This window comes from Crotalus tigris, unplaced genomic scaffold (genome assembly GCF_016545835.1).
Source record: "Crotalus tigris isolate CLP2741 ecotype Arizona unplaced genomic scaffold, ASM1654583v1 scf7180000019762.1414395, whole genome shotgun sequence".
NCBI lineage: Eukaryota > Metazoa > Chordata > Lepidosauria > Squamata > Viperidae > Crotalus > Crotalus tigris.
Window position 1 is genome coordinate 173,750 of NW_024097700.1, and position 16,333 is coordinate 190,082.

Below are 16,333 nucleotides of genomic sequence, written 5' to 3' on the forward strand. Positions count from 1 at the left end.
GCTCCCCCATTTGGGTACTGAAACCATCTGGCAATTCTTATCCATGGTTTACTGAAAGCACAATTTCTGAAGCTATGCTATAAAGAAGTTATGTGGTACGTTTGAACTTGGTTTTGCAACTGAAATATGGATACATTAGAAACCATTTTTTTCTGCTGAAGAGAAAGGGAAGGGGAAAGAATGGGAGACTTTGGAGGCATGCAAACTGAAGAGAAAGAGGTAGAGAAAGAAACAAAATAAATGCAAAATTTGTCTGAACAAGACTAATACAATGAGCTACTATTGCATACTGAAAGGGGGAGGGGTCCATTCCAAAAGTTGAACAGACTCGTTCATTTGATCCAAAGAAATTGCAAAACAACCCCCCAAAATACAAGGTTGTTTCTTACTAATTCCTAACAAAGGAAGACAATATATCTGTACATTTATTTTAAAAGAAGCTATGTTCTTACCGCAAGCCTTACAGCAGGCAACACAAATTTCTTCTGCAACATACTCTCCAGCTGGAAACAGTAGATAGTCACCTTCTGTCTTTCCTGGGGAATTATAAAGGTAAATTCGAAACAGCTGTTCGGATGGTTGAGAAATGGTAGAATTTCCAACAATGCCACCATTTTGATGAATAGTAGATGATACTGTTCCTTCCATATCTGTCACTGTAAGTAAGGCCATGATAACTTTACATTCTGTTCGGCATATCTTCCTGCAAGATATTAAAATTAAAATATGTAATCATTTTAGTTATATATCTAGAATATTTTGCATTCGTTTAGACTTAGTTTATATATAGATTTGGTTTATTCAAGGCAATGTCCAGCATTCCAAAAATGAATGCATTCTCTCTTTCTGAAACTCTTTAAGAATTTAACATATCTGATGATACAGTTTTATAGGATAACTGACTCTCAATTGACCTTCTAAGTAATATGAAGCAAATAATGCTTCCTATAGTACAGAACCAACTTCTCAAAAAGACTAAATCCAGCAAAATGTAAATATGTATGTTCTGATACTAAGAAAAGAGATCATTGAGAATTTCAAAAATCCAATCATACTTAACATTTCATCAACACCAGAAACCATTTGCAGCACCAAAATCAAATCAATTCAAGACCAGACAGGAGTCTAATTATGCTTGAGGGGAAGAGTGTTGGACTTTGCTGTCCTAGGAGCTTGTAAATGACTGTCCTTATTGTGTCATCTCCTGCAGCAATATTAAGCAACTTTCCCAAAGGCATAAACCAAAGGAGAAAAAAAATCTGGCACCCCAACAAGAGAATAATAACAAGGCCAGATGTTCATTCATTCAATTTCAACTTTCAAACCAGTATCAGACTTTCTGAATCTTCACTCCGCCTTACAGTACAGAATCAGTGCCTGGTTGATTATTGAGCGACTGTTTAATTAGCTTTCTGGAAGAGGGGATTAATTTTGCAGGAAAAAAGCTTCCCTTGCTAAATATTACTGTTCTCTACCATCATATTCATCAATGTTTTTCCTCTTTCATCACATCTTCCTTGAAAATATTGCTAACAGGAGGAAATCTCGTGTTTTCTTCCTTTTTAACAGCATCCCAATAAGTAACTTCCTGCTGCTGTTAGCAGTGCAAAATAGTTACGTAGAGCAAGATTAATAGGAAGAAAGAAAAAAAATGAGTTTCCCAGCTATGTGCATCGAGATCATGGGGAACAAAAGAGAGCAGTGTGGGTTCTCCCCACCAGCCATTTTTCTGCCAAGATATCAAAGGGTGATGATGGTGATGTACTCAACTGACACCTGGTGTTACCTTATATGAACATGTGTGCAAGGTTCTGCTTTTTAACATTTCCCAGTACTAACACATTCTGTTTCTTTTTGGAAGCTTTACCAGGCAGAAGGGGCGTTGTCTTACCTGAATGCCTTTTCTCAGTACGGAGATGGAGAATCCACCAATGGGTTTTCTCTGGCTGCCTGCTCTTGAGACCAAGTAGCCAAACCTGACACGCCCCCTCTTGCTAGAAGATCCAGTCTTGACGAGGGCGAAAGTGGCTGATGCAAGGACGAGGTGTTGGCTCTCAAATCCCTAATAACGGCCTAACTGACCTTAAGGTGAGTGTGGATTCTCCATCTCTGTACTGAGAAAAGGCGTTCAGGTAAGACAACGCCCCTTCTCCAGTACAGGAGATGGAGAATCCACCAATGGGACATACCAAAGCCTCACTGTCCTGATGGGTGGGAAACAGATAAGGCCAAATCTATGTCCCTGGAGACCATCTGCTGGAGGACCCCCCGACCAAAGGGGGCGTTTGCTGAAGCGAAGCAGTCAATCCTATAATGACATATAAAAGGGGAGGGCGATGACCATTTTGCAGCCCTGCAAATCTCCTCGATGGACGCCTGAGTGGCCCATGCCACAGATGTCACAGTGCTGCAAGTGGAATGGGCTGTGATATGACTTGGAGCCGGCAGGGAGGAAGATTGGTATGCCTCCGCGATACAGGCCCTGATCCACCTGCCGATAGTGCCAGCGGACACCTTCTGTCCCAGGGAAGCCGGACGGAAGAAAATAAAGAGGGCCTCAGATAAGCGAAAGGGTTCCGTGCATTTGATGTAACGCCGCAGGGCCCTGCGGACGTCCAATGTGTGCCACTGCCGCTCCAAGTCATGGAAAGGATCAGGACAAAAGTTAGGCAAGATGACTTCCTGTGTCCTATGAAAGAGTGAGTTGACCTTGGGCACAAAGGTGGGATTCAACCGAAGGACTACCCAGTCCCGGTGGAAGATGCAAAGATCATTCCTGACCGAGAGAGCAGCCAGCTCGGAGATACGTCTGGCTGACGTGATGGCGCTTAAGAATGCGACCTTAAGAGATAAGGCCCGCAATGAAATACTAGTGATGGGCTCAAAGGGCGGTTTCATGAGTGCGTGAAGCATACGAGGCAGTTCCCAGGAAGGATACCTGTGTACCACGAGAGGCGTAGTGTTGCATGCACCCTTGATGAAGGCACGTATCCTGGGATGGTGAGCTAGAGAAACTGAGTCTGCACAAGTGAGCAACGTCGATAGGGACGCCACCTGCCTACGAAGGGTTGCAGGGGCCAGGCCTCTGTCCAGACCGTCAAGAAGGTAGTCTACAATCTGGGGAATAGTTAATTTGTAGACATCCAGTTGCCGCCTTCTGCACCAATGGCAAAAAAATTTCCAGGTGGAATTATAAATGCGATTGGTTGCCGGCCTACGAGAGGCCTGAATCATGGTGATTGCCCGTGGTGAAAATAACTCTTGTGTCGTGATGCTGTGCTCAAGCGCCAGGCGGCTAACTGCAACCACTAAGGGTCCGGGTGTTGGAGGACCCCCTGGTGTAAGGATACGGGGGAATCTTCCACGGAGGACAGCGGGAGAGATTCACATTAGGTCAGCAAACCAGGGCCTCTGTGGCCAGTATGGGGCCACGAGGATCACTTCCACCTGCTCCTGGAATGAGTGGAAGGAGAGGGAAGGCATAAAGTAGACCTTGCAGCCACGGAGTCCGCAGGCCATCTGTCCCCTCCGCCTCTGGAAGGTAATAACGGGAGAAGTACCTGGGGAGTCGGGTATTGCTCGACGACGCAAACAGGTCGAGGACCGGATGGCCGAACCTGTGGGATATCTCGGAAAAAAGATCCGGATGTAGTCCCCATTACGAGGGGTCTATCGTAGAGTGACTCAGAAAGTCTGCCTGCTGGTTCTTGAGCCCCGAGATGTGTTCGGCCCTGAGAGAGGCCAGGTTGGACTCTGCCCAGGATCCTAGTAACTGGGCCTTGGACATAAGGGACTTGACCTGGTGTCCCCCTGCCAGTTCATGTGGGCCTTGGACGCCACGTTGTCCGTGAGGATCAATACGTGACGGCCCCGATCCAGTGTCGGAATTGATGAAGAGCTAAGTGAATGGCCCCGAGTTCCAGCCAATTGATGTTGTGTCTCAAGTCTGCGCGGGACCAACTGCCCTGCGCAAACTAAGACTATAGATGGGCTCCCCAACCGAATAGGCTGGCGTCCATCGTGATGGTGAGGCGCTCCGGCTCCTTGAAAGGTGACCCCTTGGCTACCGCTTGTGAGAACCACCAGTGTAGAGACCTGAGGGTGTGGACCAGAAGTCTCACCTGCTGGCTGGATGTGCTGGCATTCAATCATTGGAGATCCCGGAAGTGTAGTCTGGCCCAGGGGACTATGGCTATGCAGGAGACCATCTTTCCCAGAAGCTGGGAGAGTAAGACCAGTGGAACGGTGCAGTTCTTGACACTCGGCGAGCCAGATCCCTGATGCTGACCAACCGCTCCTGGGAGAGATAGACCATGCAGTTCGTGGTGTCTATGATGGCTCCCACGTGCAGAAGCCTGGATAAGGGAACCGTCTGGCTTTTTTGGAAGTTCACTGAGGACCCGTGCTGTTGGAGGACCTGAATAGTTAGTTCCAGGTCCGACTGGGCTGCCTGGAAGGAGGACGCTTGGATCAAGATGTTGTCCAGGTAACACTGAACATGTACTGATACCTTCCGTAAATGGGTGGCTAGCACAGCCAGGATCTTGGTGAACACCCTGGGTGCCGAGGAGAGGCCAAACGGGAGGGCCTTGTACTGGAAGTGACGGCCCCTGTAACAGAACCTGAGGAACCGCCGCTGATCTGGATGGATGGGGATGTGGAGATACGCTTCCGTGAGGTCTATTGACGCCAGGAAGTCTCCCTGTCTGATGCCTCCCAGGATGGACTGGAGTGATTGCATTTTGAACTTTTTGTATGTGATGTAATAGTTCAGACTCTTGAGGTCTAGAATTGCCCTCCATCCCCCCGAGGTCTTGAAGACCACAAAGAGGATGGAGTAGAATGCCCTGCCTATGTGGTCCGGCGGTACCAGTTCTATGGCCTGAATCTCTAGAAGATGTTGAATGGCCTCCTGCATAAGTCCCTTTTTGATTGGATCCTGAGAAGTGGAACAGATGATGAAGCAGTTGCGAGACGCCATTTGGCTTCGGCGTCGGCCTGCCAGTATTTCAGCCATAGCATCCTTCTGGCTGTGATGTTGGAGGCTAGAGACCTGGAAGCAAAGTTGGCCGGCTGAAGTGTCGCATCCGCATTTTGCTTAGGTCCTGGTGAGTCCGAATGTCCTCAGAAGGGACTCTGGCCTGAAGCTGACGAAGCCATAAGAGGGTGGTTCTGACAAAAACAGACGCGCGGGTGGCCATTTTAATTGCCCATGCTGCTGATTGATGGATCTTTCGAAAAGTTTGGTCCCATTTCCTGTCGTCCGCTTTAAGCACCTCAGACATGTCCCCATCGACCGCAGTCTGGGACACCAGAGGCCTCGTCTACCTTAGGGACCTCCAGGGCCTCAGTTAGGTCTGTAGAGGTACTAAAAATCTTTTTATCTGTCCCGCCTACAGAAGGAAATGAGGAAGGGGAAACCCATTGCTTTTTGATCTCTTTAAGAAATATAGAAGGACAGGGAACGTGATGCTGGGTTACCACCGTTTCAAAGAATATCGGATTTGGGCTGGAATCCAATGTGGCCGGTGGCTGAGGGAACTGATCGGACTCTATGTTTGCCATTGAGGTGGCCTTGCGAAGCAAGGGGAGAAACAGGGCTGGATTGAATAGACCTCCCGATGGGGAGGGTTCAGAGGGAAGTTCCTCCTCCTCTGATAGATTGAAGTCTGGCTGATCCTCACCCTGCAGAGATGAGTATCCACTAATTGAGGAGTGTGCAGGAGATGTGGGCTCCTGAAATAAAGGGATCCCCGTAGGAGGGACATAAGGAGGCATAGCTGATGTGGAAGCCTCCTGCCCGGGTAGATGGAAGGACCGTTCTGCTAATGCGCGGTCCACAACCTTAGATAGCAGGGCCTCGAGGCAGCCATCGGAGAAAATGTCTCCAAGGTCTGGCCCCCTGGGCCCGGCGGCCGTTGGTGTGAAGGTGGTCTCAGGAACTGAACCCGAGGGAAGGGTCGGTAGAGTGATTGCTGTGTGCTGAACTAGCACAAAAGGGGGACAATGTGTGGTGGGGGTTTCTGTCAGGGACCACACGCCCTGAGCCGAGGTTGAAGGACCCAAAGGGAGATCAAATTCAGGGGCGACCAATTGATCTGTCCCAGATCCTGCCTGTCTCTGCCTGTCTCTGCGCAGCCTACGGCTGGCTTGTTTCTCCGCCAATTTGGAAGGCTTTTTCAGGGTGGCCTTAGCCTTGTTCTTGAGCTTGCCTGCTGCCTCCTGTTTGGAATTTTTGTGCCGGCCATGACTGGAGGACGGGGAGGCAGTGCTTATGGGTTGAGGCACCGTGGAGTCCTCCATCCTGGGACGAGCTATCTCAGGAAACCTGAGGGTGAGCTCTGGCAGGCAAACGGTTGGCGGGAAGAGAAATTGGAGCAAGTAACGAGGACTGCTCCTCTGACCACTTGACCAGTTGATAATTCTCTCTGGGCTTAGGTCACAATTGATAAAATAAGACCGAAGGCATGGTTGAGACCCGCTAAGGGTTCCGCCCGGAGGTCTTAGGTGGCCAGTCAAGGTGCAGCAGACAGCCCAATGAAGGGCGCAGAGGGCCTGAAAATGAGGCCTGGCAGAGGCAACATGAGAGGAGATTCAAATGGATGCTCCGATTAAGATGGTGGCCTAAGAATTTGGGCCTTGTCTGTGAATTACTGGGTTGAACTTAAGGGATGCAGTTTATGAAACCTAGGAGACCGATACGGGTGCAGGGTTAGAATAGTATCTCAGATGACCTGAGAAGTAGCCAGAATAAGGGAAACCTTATGGGGAAGCTGGGAGCCTGCAGCCAGTACAGAGGGCCTGATGTGGTGGCTTAAAATAGGGCCTCACGATGCTCCCAAGATGGCGGCCGCAACGGGCTCCGCCAAACTCCCTGGGATGGCAAGGCTGTGTGATGGGCCTGAAGTCCTGTGGAAAGGCCCTGTAACGCACTGAGGCCTTCAGTCAGTGATAAGGCTGATGGCAATTGCAAGGCCAACTGTGTGGCGCGTCCAAAATGGCGGCCGTGGCGAGTTTAGGTGAGGCTTCCTATGATCGACCAGGGTACATTTTGTGAGAAGCTTTGTCTCGAAAATCAGAAATTTAGAGTTAAATTCGCTCAGAAGCTGTTTTTAAGGGCAAAAAAAAACCTCCATCTGAGTTGTGAGTTCGTCAGCCGTCCAAAATGGTGGCAGCGACTTTTGGGCCATTCAAAATGGCCTCTGGAGGTTTGGAAGGTGAAATTTAAGCTGTGGGGGTGATCTGACTGCAGCGCTGAGCGCTATGCAGGGGAATCAACGGGGAACTGATGTTGAAGGGATTCTTCCCCCCCCCCGAGCCCTGGGGATAGAAACAGAAAATTACTCTCTCCCCCCCACCCCACAAGCCTCAACTCAGCCAATTTGAGGCAGTGCTGATCCCAGCATTTCTGGGGGAAAATGTTTAGAGAAATCTTTTAGAATGTAAACACTAATTAGGGGAGGTACAAATACCTGAACCAACGCAAGGAGAATTCAACAATGGATCTCTGACCTGCTAAATGAATTGCAAAAACCTGAGAGCCAAACCTGATATGTCTTCAAGAGCTTGAGACCAAGTCAAGACTGGGTCAAGAGGGGGTGTGTCAAGTTTGGCTACTTTGTCTCAAGAGCAGGCAGACAGAGAAAACCCATTGGTGGATTCTCCATCTCCTGTACTGGAGAAGGCTCATTTTTCGGAACTTAAACAACTCATAATACCTTCTTCACATGTACTTGATGACATAATCCAAAGTTCATACAATAATAATGTGACTGCTTTTAAAATGCTACAGGATATTTGCTGCAAAAGATCCCTTCAATATTGTAAAATGCAACTATTGTAGCTGCAAAAGATCCCTTCAATATTGTAAAATGCAACTCTATTGCAAAATACAGGCTCACAAAATGGATATCTAGAAGTTTTTATATGACAGATAAGGAACTGCAAGCCACTCACATAAGAACTGTTACATGAAAACCGTTTCTATCTGACCCTCTTATTAGCTTTAGTTATGTATACTGAATAATCTAATGTCCAAAAAGAATAGATAGACTCCTGCAAAATATATGCATTTCTTAAAAAAAAATATGCTTCATCACAGTCAAGTTAATGAGTTTACAATATGTTGGATACATTTGATATTGAGATCTTTTGGATCTCACCTCCAACATGCAAAACATAGCAGTCCTGACTGAAATAGGATTTTGGATTATATTTTTAGCTTCAGAAGGCCTTAGCCCAAATAAGCAAGGCTCTTTAATCTTGCACTAGTGTAGATTGATAATGATTTCTGTGACAGGTGAGATTCTAGAGAAAAAAATGGTATTTTGTCAGACTGTGCAATTTTTCACCATAGACAGACCAGGATTACATTAATATAGTTTCTAATTTTATTCTCAATGAAGGTATTTAATTATACTTCATAAATGGCAAGAGACCTCAATGATGGAAGCTAGCATTTGAGCTGCTATGATTAGGCACAATGGCAAAATATATCAGGAAGACAGTCCAGGAAAAAAATAAAGCTGGCAGACTGAAATTTAGAAATAGCATAGAGCAGTGCTTTTGAAAGTTTTAGACATTTGCATCTCTTTATATAACCGGACTCAGAAATGATCAAATGATGCTTGAGATAAAGATAGTATCAAAGTTATTAAATTTGCAAATAGTTGCAGATTGAGAAGATAAAAAATATTAAATTACTGCCCAACTATTAATTTGTCCTTTTGCTTTAAAATAAAATAATAAATGTATTATTTTATTTACTCCTAAATTTATTTTAAGTGAGAGAAACTTTTAATGACCTAATTTTACTTATGCACATCAATAACACCAGTTGGATGTTTTTCAAGTATCTACAACAGAAAATCCTTCTTGTGTAAGAATAAGAGGTGAGAAAGTTTCTAAGATTTAGGGACACAACTCTACTTGCAGACCCTCTGAAGAGCCACAAGAGGTCATCTGATGATTTGATGGTATTCCTGGAATGAAAATGTCTGGTGGGCTTTAATGGTGAGTAGTTGTAGTCTGTTTTCTGTCACAACCTAATTTTGAAAAATACATTAAAATTACTACACTGAAATTGCAGTATATAGCAATAGAAAGGTTGGAAATTGAAGAGGGGGTGGATATTTTGACCCCTTGAGGCATTCTACTTTTATTCCTAACCTTATTTTTGAAATAAAAAAATGAAATGCTAAAATTCAGCAGCATGGTTTTAGAAGGCTTTAAAAGTTTCATGCAGTGGTTAAAGCCCCAGGCTAGATACAAGAAAACCTTAAGTTCTAGTTCTGCCTTAGACATGAAGCCAGCTGGATGATCTCAAGCCAGTCACTGTCTCTTAGCTTTAGGAGGAGGAAGGCAATGGCAAGATTATATACAATATGCATACAGTTTTTAGAAAATCTGTGATAATTTATTCCAAAAGATTCTATTCCACAATTCAAAAACTGGTATTTCAGCATCAAGATATGTTAACATAGTTATAAAGAGATTTGGAAAACAGTGATCATACACCGAGTAATCATCAGTAAGTCAATCATGAACTGATCTGTTGTGAACTATGATCCATTCAACTATTCAAATGTTTTAACAGATGGTAACTATCCTGAAAACAAATGCTGCAAGATGTTGGTTATGTAGCCATGAACTAAACAATGTGAGCATTTTCATGTATTCAGAGTACAAATACTTGTGGATAAAAAAAACATGCAAATACTCTTCTCATTACAAGAAAACAAATTATTATAAAACAGACACCACTCTTGGAAACTAGAAACAGCTGGGAAATAATTCAATCCTTCCTTTTATGTATATAAAAAGTAACATTTGGCATGACTATCAGGAAGCTGCAAATGGCCCAGAATGCAGCGGCTTGTGCAGTTTTGAGTGCTCCGTGGTAAATTCAAGTTACATCATTGCTGTATGAGCTGCATTTGCTCCAAGCCACTTTCCAGGTACAATTCAAGCTGCTGGTTCTCATCTTTAAAGTCCTAGACCAGGTTACTTGCAGACTGCCTGAGGGTATTTGTTTTACCTACTAGATTTGGAGTGCCCATATAGACATAAATCAAAGGGGGGAAAAATCAGATATATTCTCCAAGCAAATTCTGCTTTCTCCTGAAAGGTAGGAGAAGGTAGCTTCACATTAAGAAAGAACTGTTCTGTGCTTACTAATATTATTCAAGTAAAATACCAATACATATGCACAATTTCATATTTATTACCTCAGTTACTTTACTGTTTCAAAAGATTCTACAACAATAACAATTATCAAAATCAGCCTTCTCCAAATAAGTGCCATCTAGATATGTGTGACTACATCTCCATTAATCACAACCAGGTGAAACATCTGTAGGCATCAGGCTATTTATTTATTTTATTAAAATTTGTTTGCCGCCCATCTTGCTGCAAGGTAACTCTGGGCAGCTTACAACATCAGCTTTCCCCTACTCCATGAAAAAAACAGCAATGAAGTAGCAAACAAATGGTTTAACACAAGCATTTGCCATGCTAAATAAAAACAAAAGAGATGTTCAAACATTAAAAAAATAGTTTTCTGTTAAAACAGTTTCAGTATGCAGCATTTTTCAAATAGGGGTTTTAACTAAAAATGTTATTTAATTTCAGCAACTGTGCTCTAATAAAATGATTGTGGCCAAAATGAGACATACAGCAAAGAGCAAATCCCACTTCTGTATTTAAACAGAATTAAAGCAATGAGGAATATAGCATCCAGTTCTTTATTTCTGTTGTTTACTTAGAATTAAAAAAAATTCTCCTTTGAATTCAAGTTTCAAATAAATTATGAAATGTTAGAGCAATGTTTTCTGTTTAACATTACAATATATCCTAATTAACAAGTAAACCAGAATAAAATCTGTATTTTCAACACAAGTTGGCTCAACAGGAAATGACACTACAGGTGGTCTTCGATTTACAACCATTCATTTAGTGACCATTCAAAGTTACAATGGCTTTGAAAAATGTGGCTTATGACCGGTTTTCATACTTACGACCACTGCAGCATCCCCATGGTCACATGATCAAAAATTGAGCACTTGGAAACTGGCATATATTTATGACAGTTGTAACTTTTCCAGCCAGCTTCCAACAAGCAAAATCAATGGGGAAACCAGATTCACTTAATGACTGCATGAATCACTTAACAACTGCAGTGATTTGCTCGACCTTGCCAAAAAATGCTAGTAAAATGGATCAAAATTCACTTAACTGTCTTGCTTAGCAATGTAAATTTTGGGCTCAATTGTAGTTGTACGTTGCTTTTTTCTACTTTCATGGAAAGTACAAATATTACAAGTTTAAATCCATTTTCCACTATTATATATGTTGAGAGATACAAGTTTGTCTCCTGTATAATCTGGAGGGCCACCATTACCCGTTTTCTATTATAGAACCCAATTATTTGATTGTCCAATATTTAAGTGGATGCCCAACAATTACCCAATCCTAATGTAGCATTCATAAAAGAGGAAATATACTTCCAACCAATGATAGTTCCTCTGGGGAGTACATCATGAGCCAAACTTTACATTCATTCACCTTTGAATATAATGAAAAAACTAATGTTCACAGACTTCCAGGAGGCAACCATGACTCTAACTTCCAGACAAAAGCTCTGTTGCTAACAAAGGTTAGTATACAAAAATACTATCTACTTAACCTTTTGGAATGTTCCTGAAAGCCATATACAGATAGTCCTCGACTTATGAGCACAATTGAGCCCAACATTTTTGTTGCAAAGCGAGACATTTGTTAAGTGACTTTTGCCCCATTTTATGACCTTTCTTGCCACAGTTTTTAAGTGAATCACTGCTGTTGATAAGTTGGTAACATAGTTGTTAAATGAATCTGGCTTCCCCACTGATTTTGCTTGTCAAAAGGTTGTAAAAGTTGATTGCATGATCTTGGGAAACAGCAACAGTCGTAAGTATGAACCAGTTGTCAGGCATCGGATTTTTTTTTTATTGAAAAGTTTTATACAAGTTTTTAATAATACTCCCCCCCCCTAAAATAACCCCCTCCCTCCCCCCCTCACTTCCCAGGGCTGGTTATAGGGTTACAAATAAACAAACAAATTCTAAATAAACTTATCCAACTATACAAATAACAAAATCAATAATGTACTTTAACTCGAATACAAAACAAATTTAAGCAAATAAAATATAAAAAAATAATAAAAAAACAAAAATAACAATATAAGCAATTCCAAATTGAAAAACTAAAAATTATTCATAATCTAAATAATACTTTTTAAACCCATATCAATTCTATTTACTCTACATGTAATTTATCCATCTTCTCTACGTTGAGGTGTATATTTCTTTTAAACAACCATTCATCCATAATAAACACAAAATTTTCTTTCCAATATACCCCAACCAACAAACTTACATTCGATAAACTTGGCTATTTGCTTTTTTTCCCACCCCTAAGTAAATCTATTAATACCCTCCTGCTTAAAAAGTTTCAACAAACCATTCATCTTAATCACTAAAATTCTCACCAACAGAGATCATTAGAATTTCTTTTACACATTTACCCATAATATGTCATAATTATTTTTATACTCTTTAAATTAAACATTTTATAATATATATACTCCCAAATATTTAAACTTTTCCACTAAATCGTCACCTTCTATTATTGTTTTTCTTTACATCTACATACTACACAAATCATTCACTATTCCTTTAAAACATACTATTTATCAGGCATTGGAATTTTGATCACATGATCATGCGGATGCTACAAAGGTTGTAAGTGTGAAAAATGGCCATATCATTTTTTTCACTGCCATTGTAACTTTGAACTAAATGAACTGTTGTAAGTTGAGGACTACCTGTAAATGCCTATGTCTTGGAAACATAGAGCCAGGGTATTTATTTGTCTATACCAGGGGTAGGCAACCTTGGCTATTTTATGACTTGTGGACTTCAACTCCCAGAATTCCTGAGCCAGCCATGCTGGCTCAGGAATTCTGGGAGCTGAAGTCCACGAGTCATAAAATAATCAAGGTTGCCTACCCCTGGTCTATACAGATATATTTTGGCAGAGACAGAAGCAAAGAGGCTCACTAATATAAAGCAGTTGCTGAAAAAAAATTGCTTCATAACTGCTTAGTGAGTCATAAGTAGGTAGATAAATAACAGAGGTTCAATGGTTGGGCAAAAGTAGGTAGATAAATAACGTAAGGTTCAATGGTTGGGCAAAAAGTAACTAAAATTTGTGGTGGGATAAACTAACTGAAGAGTCATGACTAATTCCTTTTTACATTGACTGCAGATATTCAATTTTTAGTAATGGATAACCAAATTATTCTGGTAAACTTTCGCAAAGATTATGAGGCAACAGCATTACCGTCTGTGGCCAACCTCTAGTATTCAGTTACTCTGGCTCTGAATATGAATGTTCTGCTTAATTAAGAGAGGTCACTGCAGAGGTTTCCTGGGACAGAGCAAGAAATGAACTTTAGAGATGCAGCCTAGAGCTATGAATGCTCCTTCGAAAGTTGCTGTTCAAATATTTTTAACTGACAAAAAAAAGAAAATGTATTATACCTGAGGCATCTTCACATAAGTTTAAATTTAGTATAGTTCCCCTACCTCAGATTGAATCCACTTAAATAAAATTACATTTCTGGAAACATTGAAAATGTAATTTTCTTGTGTCCCAAGCTAATAAAAAGTTATATAAAATATATGCCATACACCATATATTCTCTTAAGACTTCTTTCAAGCTTTATGTGAAATCAACACATTAAGTATTACGTAACAAATTAATAAATATGTAGAACATGGTGTTTTAACAAGTGTTTATTTAACATAGAACTTGTATACCAATGACTATATATTTGCCACATATCTGAAAAGACAGCTAGCCTGTAATCTAGATGTAAGTCAACATGCATAATGAAGATCACACTTATCTCTGCAAACACAGCTTGACAGAAAGCAGAAAACCACAAAAACAGACCATGGCTCTGAAAGTAAACATCACTTGGAAAATGGAAAAAAAAAATGAGCATGCGCGCACACACACACTAACTGCTGGTGGTAAACACTTGCATTATACTATAAGAAGATTAATATGTATAAAAGCTTTGTAGGTTCTCCTCCCCACCTCATAGCATAGCAACCTTTTTTGATTCAGTAGTTTTGGAAACAGATTAATTTGGATTGAAACAGTTTACATAATTCTTGACCAATTTGGTAATTTAGAACAAGAGAGATCATCCGGTTTTGAGTTCTACGATGAGTTATGATTTGCTTAAACATCATTTATTTAATCACCTACAATTGATTGTATGTATATTAATCTACAAATCATGATTTACAACTATGTTTGCTAAATATGTACAAGTCACAAAGGTAAACTTTGTCTGCCATGCAAACTTGATTCTGTTTTAGCATGAGTTAATCCTTCCACTAAGCAGTTTGGGTCTGTTAGCATTGTTGTTTTAAAAATAATCTTACTGTTGCAAAGAAACCCCAGTAACTATCTGGTGTAAAAGGCTTTTATAGGAAAATATGATACACAAGTAGTCGACTTACAACCACACTCAAGTAAGGTGGTTAAGTTGCACCTGATTTTATGACCTTTTTTGCCATGTTTAAGTGAATTACTGCAGCTGTCAAGTGAATGGCGCAGCCATTAAGTGAATCTGGCTTCCTGATTGACTTCGCTTGCCAGAAGCCAGCTAGGAAGTTTGCAAATGGCAACCATATGTTCCTGGAATGCTGCAATGTTGTAAATATACACTGTTTGCCAAGCATGTGAATTCTGAGCATGTGACTGTAGGATGCTTCAATAGTGTTGTAAATGTGAGGACTGGTTGTAAGTCGCTTTTCTCAATGTCATTGTAACATCAAACAGTTACAATGTTGTAACAAATGGTTGTAAGTAGAGGATTATCTGTACTATCTCACAAAGACTTTGGCCAGTGATGCAAAATAGTCTAGCCTTGTTTATTTCCAAAACAAACATTCATATATTTACTCCTTTATCATCAGGTTATAATTTTGCAGGAGTTTATTTTAAAAAAGCAAACAATGTCAGAATACCATCAGTGTTTGTTCTTGATCCTTCTTGTAAACAAACAGAAGTTAATGATTTGGGGTTTTTTTCTAGAAAGTTGAAGTATATTTATAAGCATATGTACAACTAAAATGCTTCATGTGATCGTACAAATAATACCCCAACTAATATTTCGAAAGGGACAATAAAAATTACGATTCTGCCCATTGGTTTCAGATTAGTTCTCAGTTTACTATTCAGGTCCTCATTTTACGATGATATGACATGAATTTTCATTTTAGTTTTTCATAGATACTGATGGTAATCAAAACTTTGTAGGCGATGTTTCTGCAATGTCCATCTGCACACCCATAAAGTCCTTCACTCACCTCAGAAGTAAATAAGAAACAAGTACTATTCCTCATTTCAACCTTTAAAAGAAGATTAAGTTGCATGGGAGAACAGACATCTAGAGCTCTCTGCAGGTAGTGGCTGGTTAACAACTACCCCATATAGCAGAGATGGCGAACCTTTTAGAGACCGAGTGCCCAAACTGCAACCCAAAACCCACTTATTTACCGCTGGGTGCCAGGTGGGCGTGGCCCACTGGGTGGGCATGGCTGTGGTCATAGCAGACTGGCTGGGTGTAGCCAAGGTGGGTGTGGTCACCTCAATGTTGCTTGTGGGGAGGGATGCCTGTGAGGGCCGGGCAGGGTTGGGAGAGATTCAGAGGGTCTCTGGCAGATGGGGCGGTGGGCAGGAGGCTTGTCCTGAGGGGTGAGGTGAGGCGAGGCAGGGGTGCCATTGTCGCAGGGCAAGGCGAGGCAAGGGCCGGGGCGGCTGCTGCCTGACACCATCGGCCCCTGCACACAGAGGCCAGCGAGCACATGGGGGCTGACAGTGTCCATCAGTAGCCACAGCCTGCCGGCCCCTCGACTGGCGCACTCTGGGGCTCCACAGCCCGCCGCCAGCAGTTCAGAGAAGCCGCCTCTGAGCTGGATGGCCGGCTGACAGCTGAGGAGGCGGTGCAGTGGGTCGTGGCCAGGAAAAGGAGAGCATGTGAGGCCAGGAGGTATGGGAGGAGGGAGGGAAACCAGCCATGCTGGGATGCATCTGGCCCCGTGGGACCTCAGTGAGTTAATGGGCAGCTGATTGAAGAGGGATGATTGCCATCTCCAGGGCATGATGCGCGTGCCCACAAACAGGGCTCTGAGTGCCGCCTCTGGCACGCATGCCATAGGTTCACCACCGCCATATAGTGACCATTTGAATTATGATGGCACTAAAAAAGTAACT

At 42.2% G+C, this 16,333-nt stretch overlaps 1 protein-coding gene across 5 annotated transcripts in view; it reads right to left on the reverse strand.

Moving 5' to 3' along the window:
* Positions 1–16,333, reverse strand: part of JAK2 (Janus kinase 2) — a 96,597-nt gene that overhangs the window by 54,029 nt on the left and 26,235 nt on the right. For 3 of the 5 annotated variants that reach the window (XM_039364484.1, XM_039364488.1, XM_039364485.1), the window contains exon 2: positions 453–703. The exons of 1 other annotated variant lie outside the window; for it this stretch is intronic. In XM_039364484.1, the coding sequence (XP_039220418.1) occupies positions 453–672 (220 nt within the window). In that variant the 5' untranslated portion in view covers positions 673–703. Of the gene's footprint in view, positions 1–452; positions 704–15,426; positions 15,585–16,333 lie in introns of those variants that run through there. One more of the 5 variants, XM_039364487.1, reaches the window with a different exon arrangement.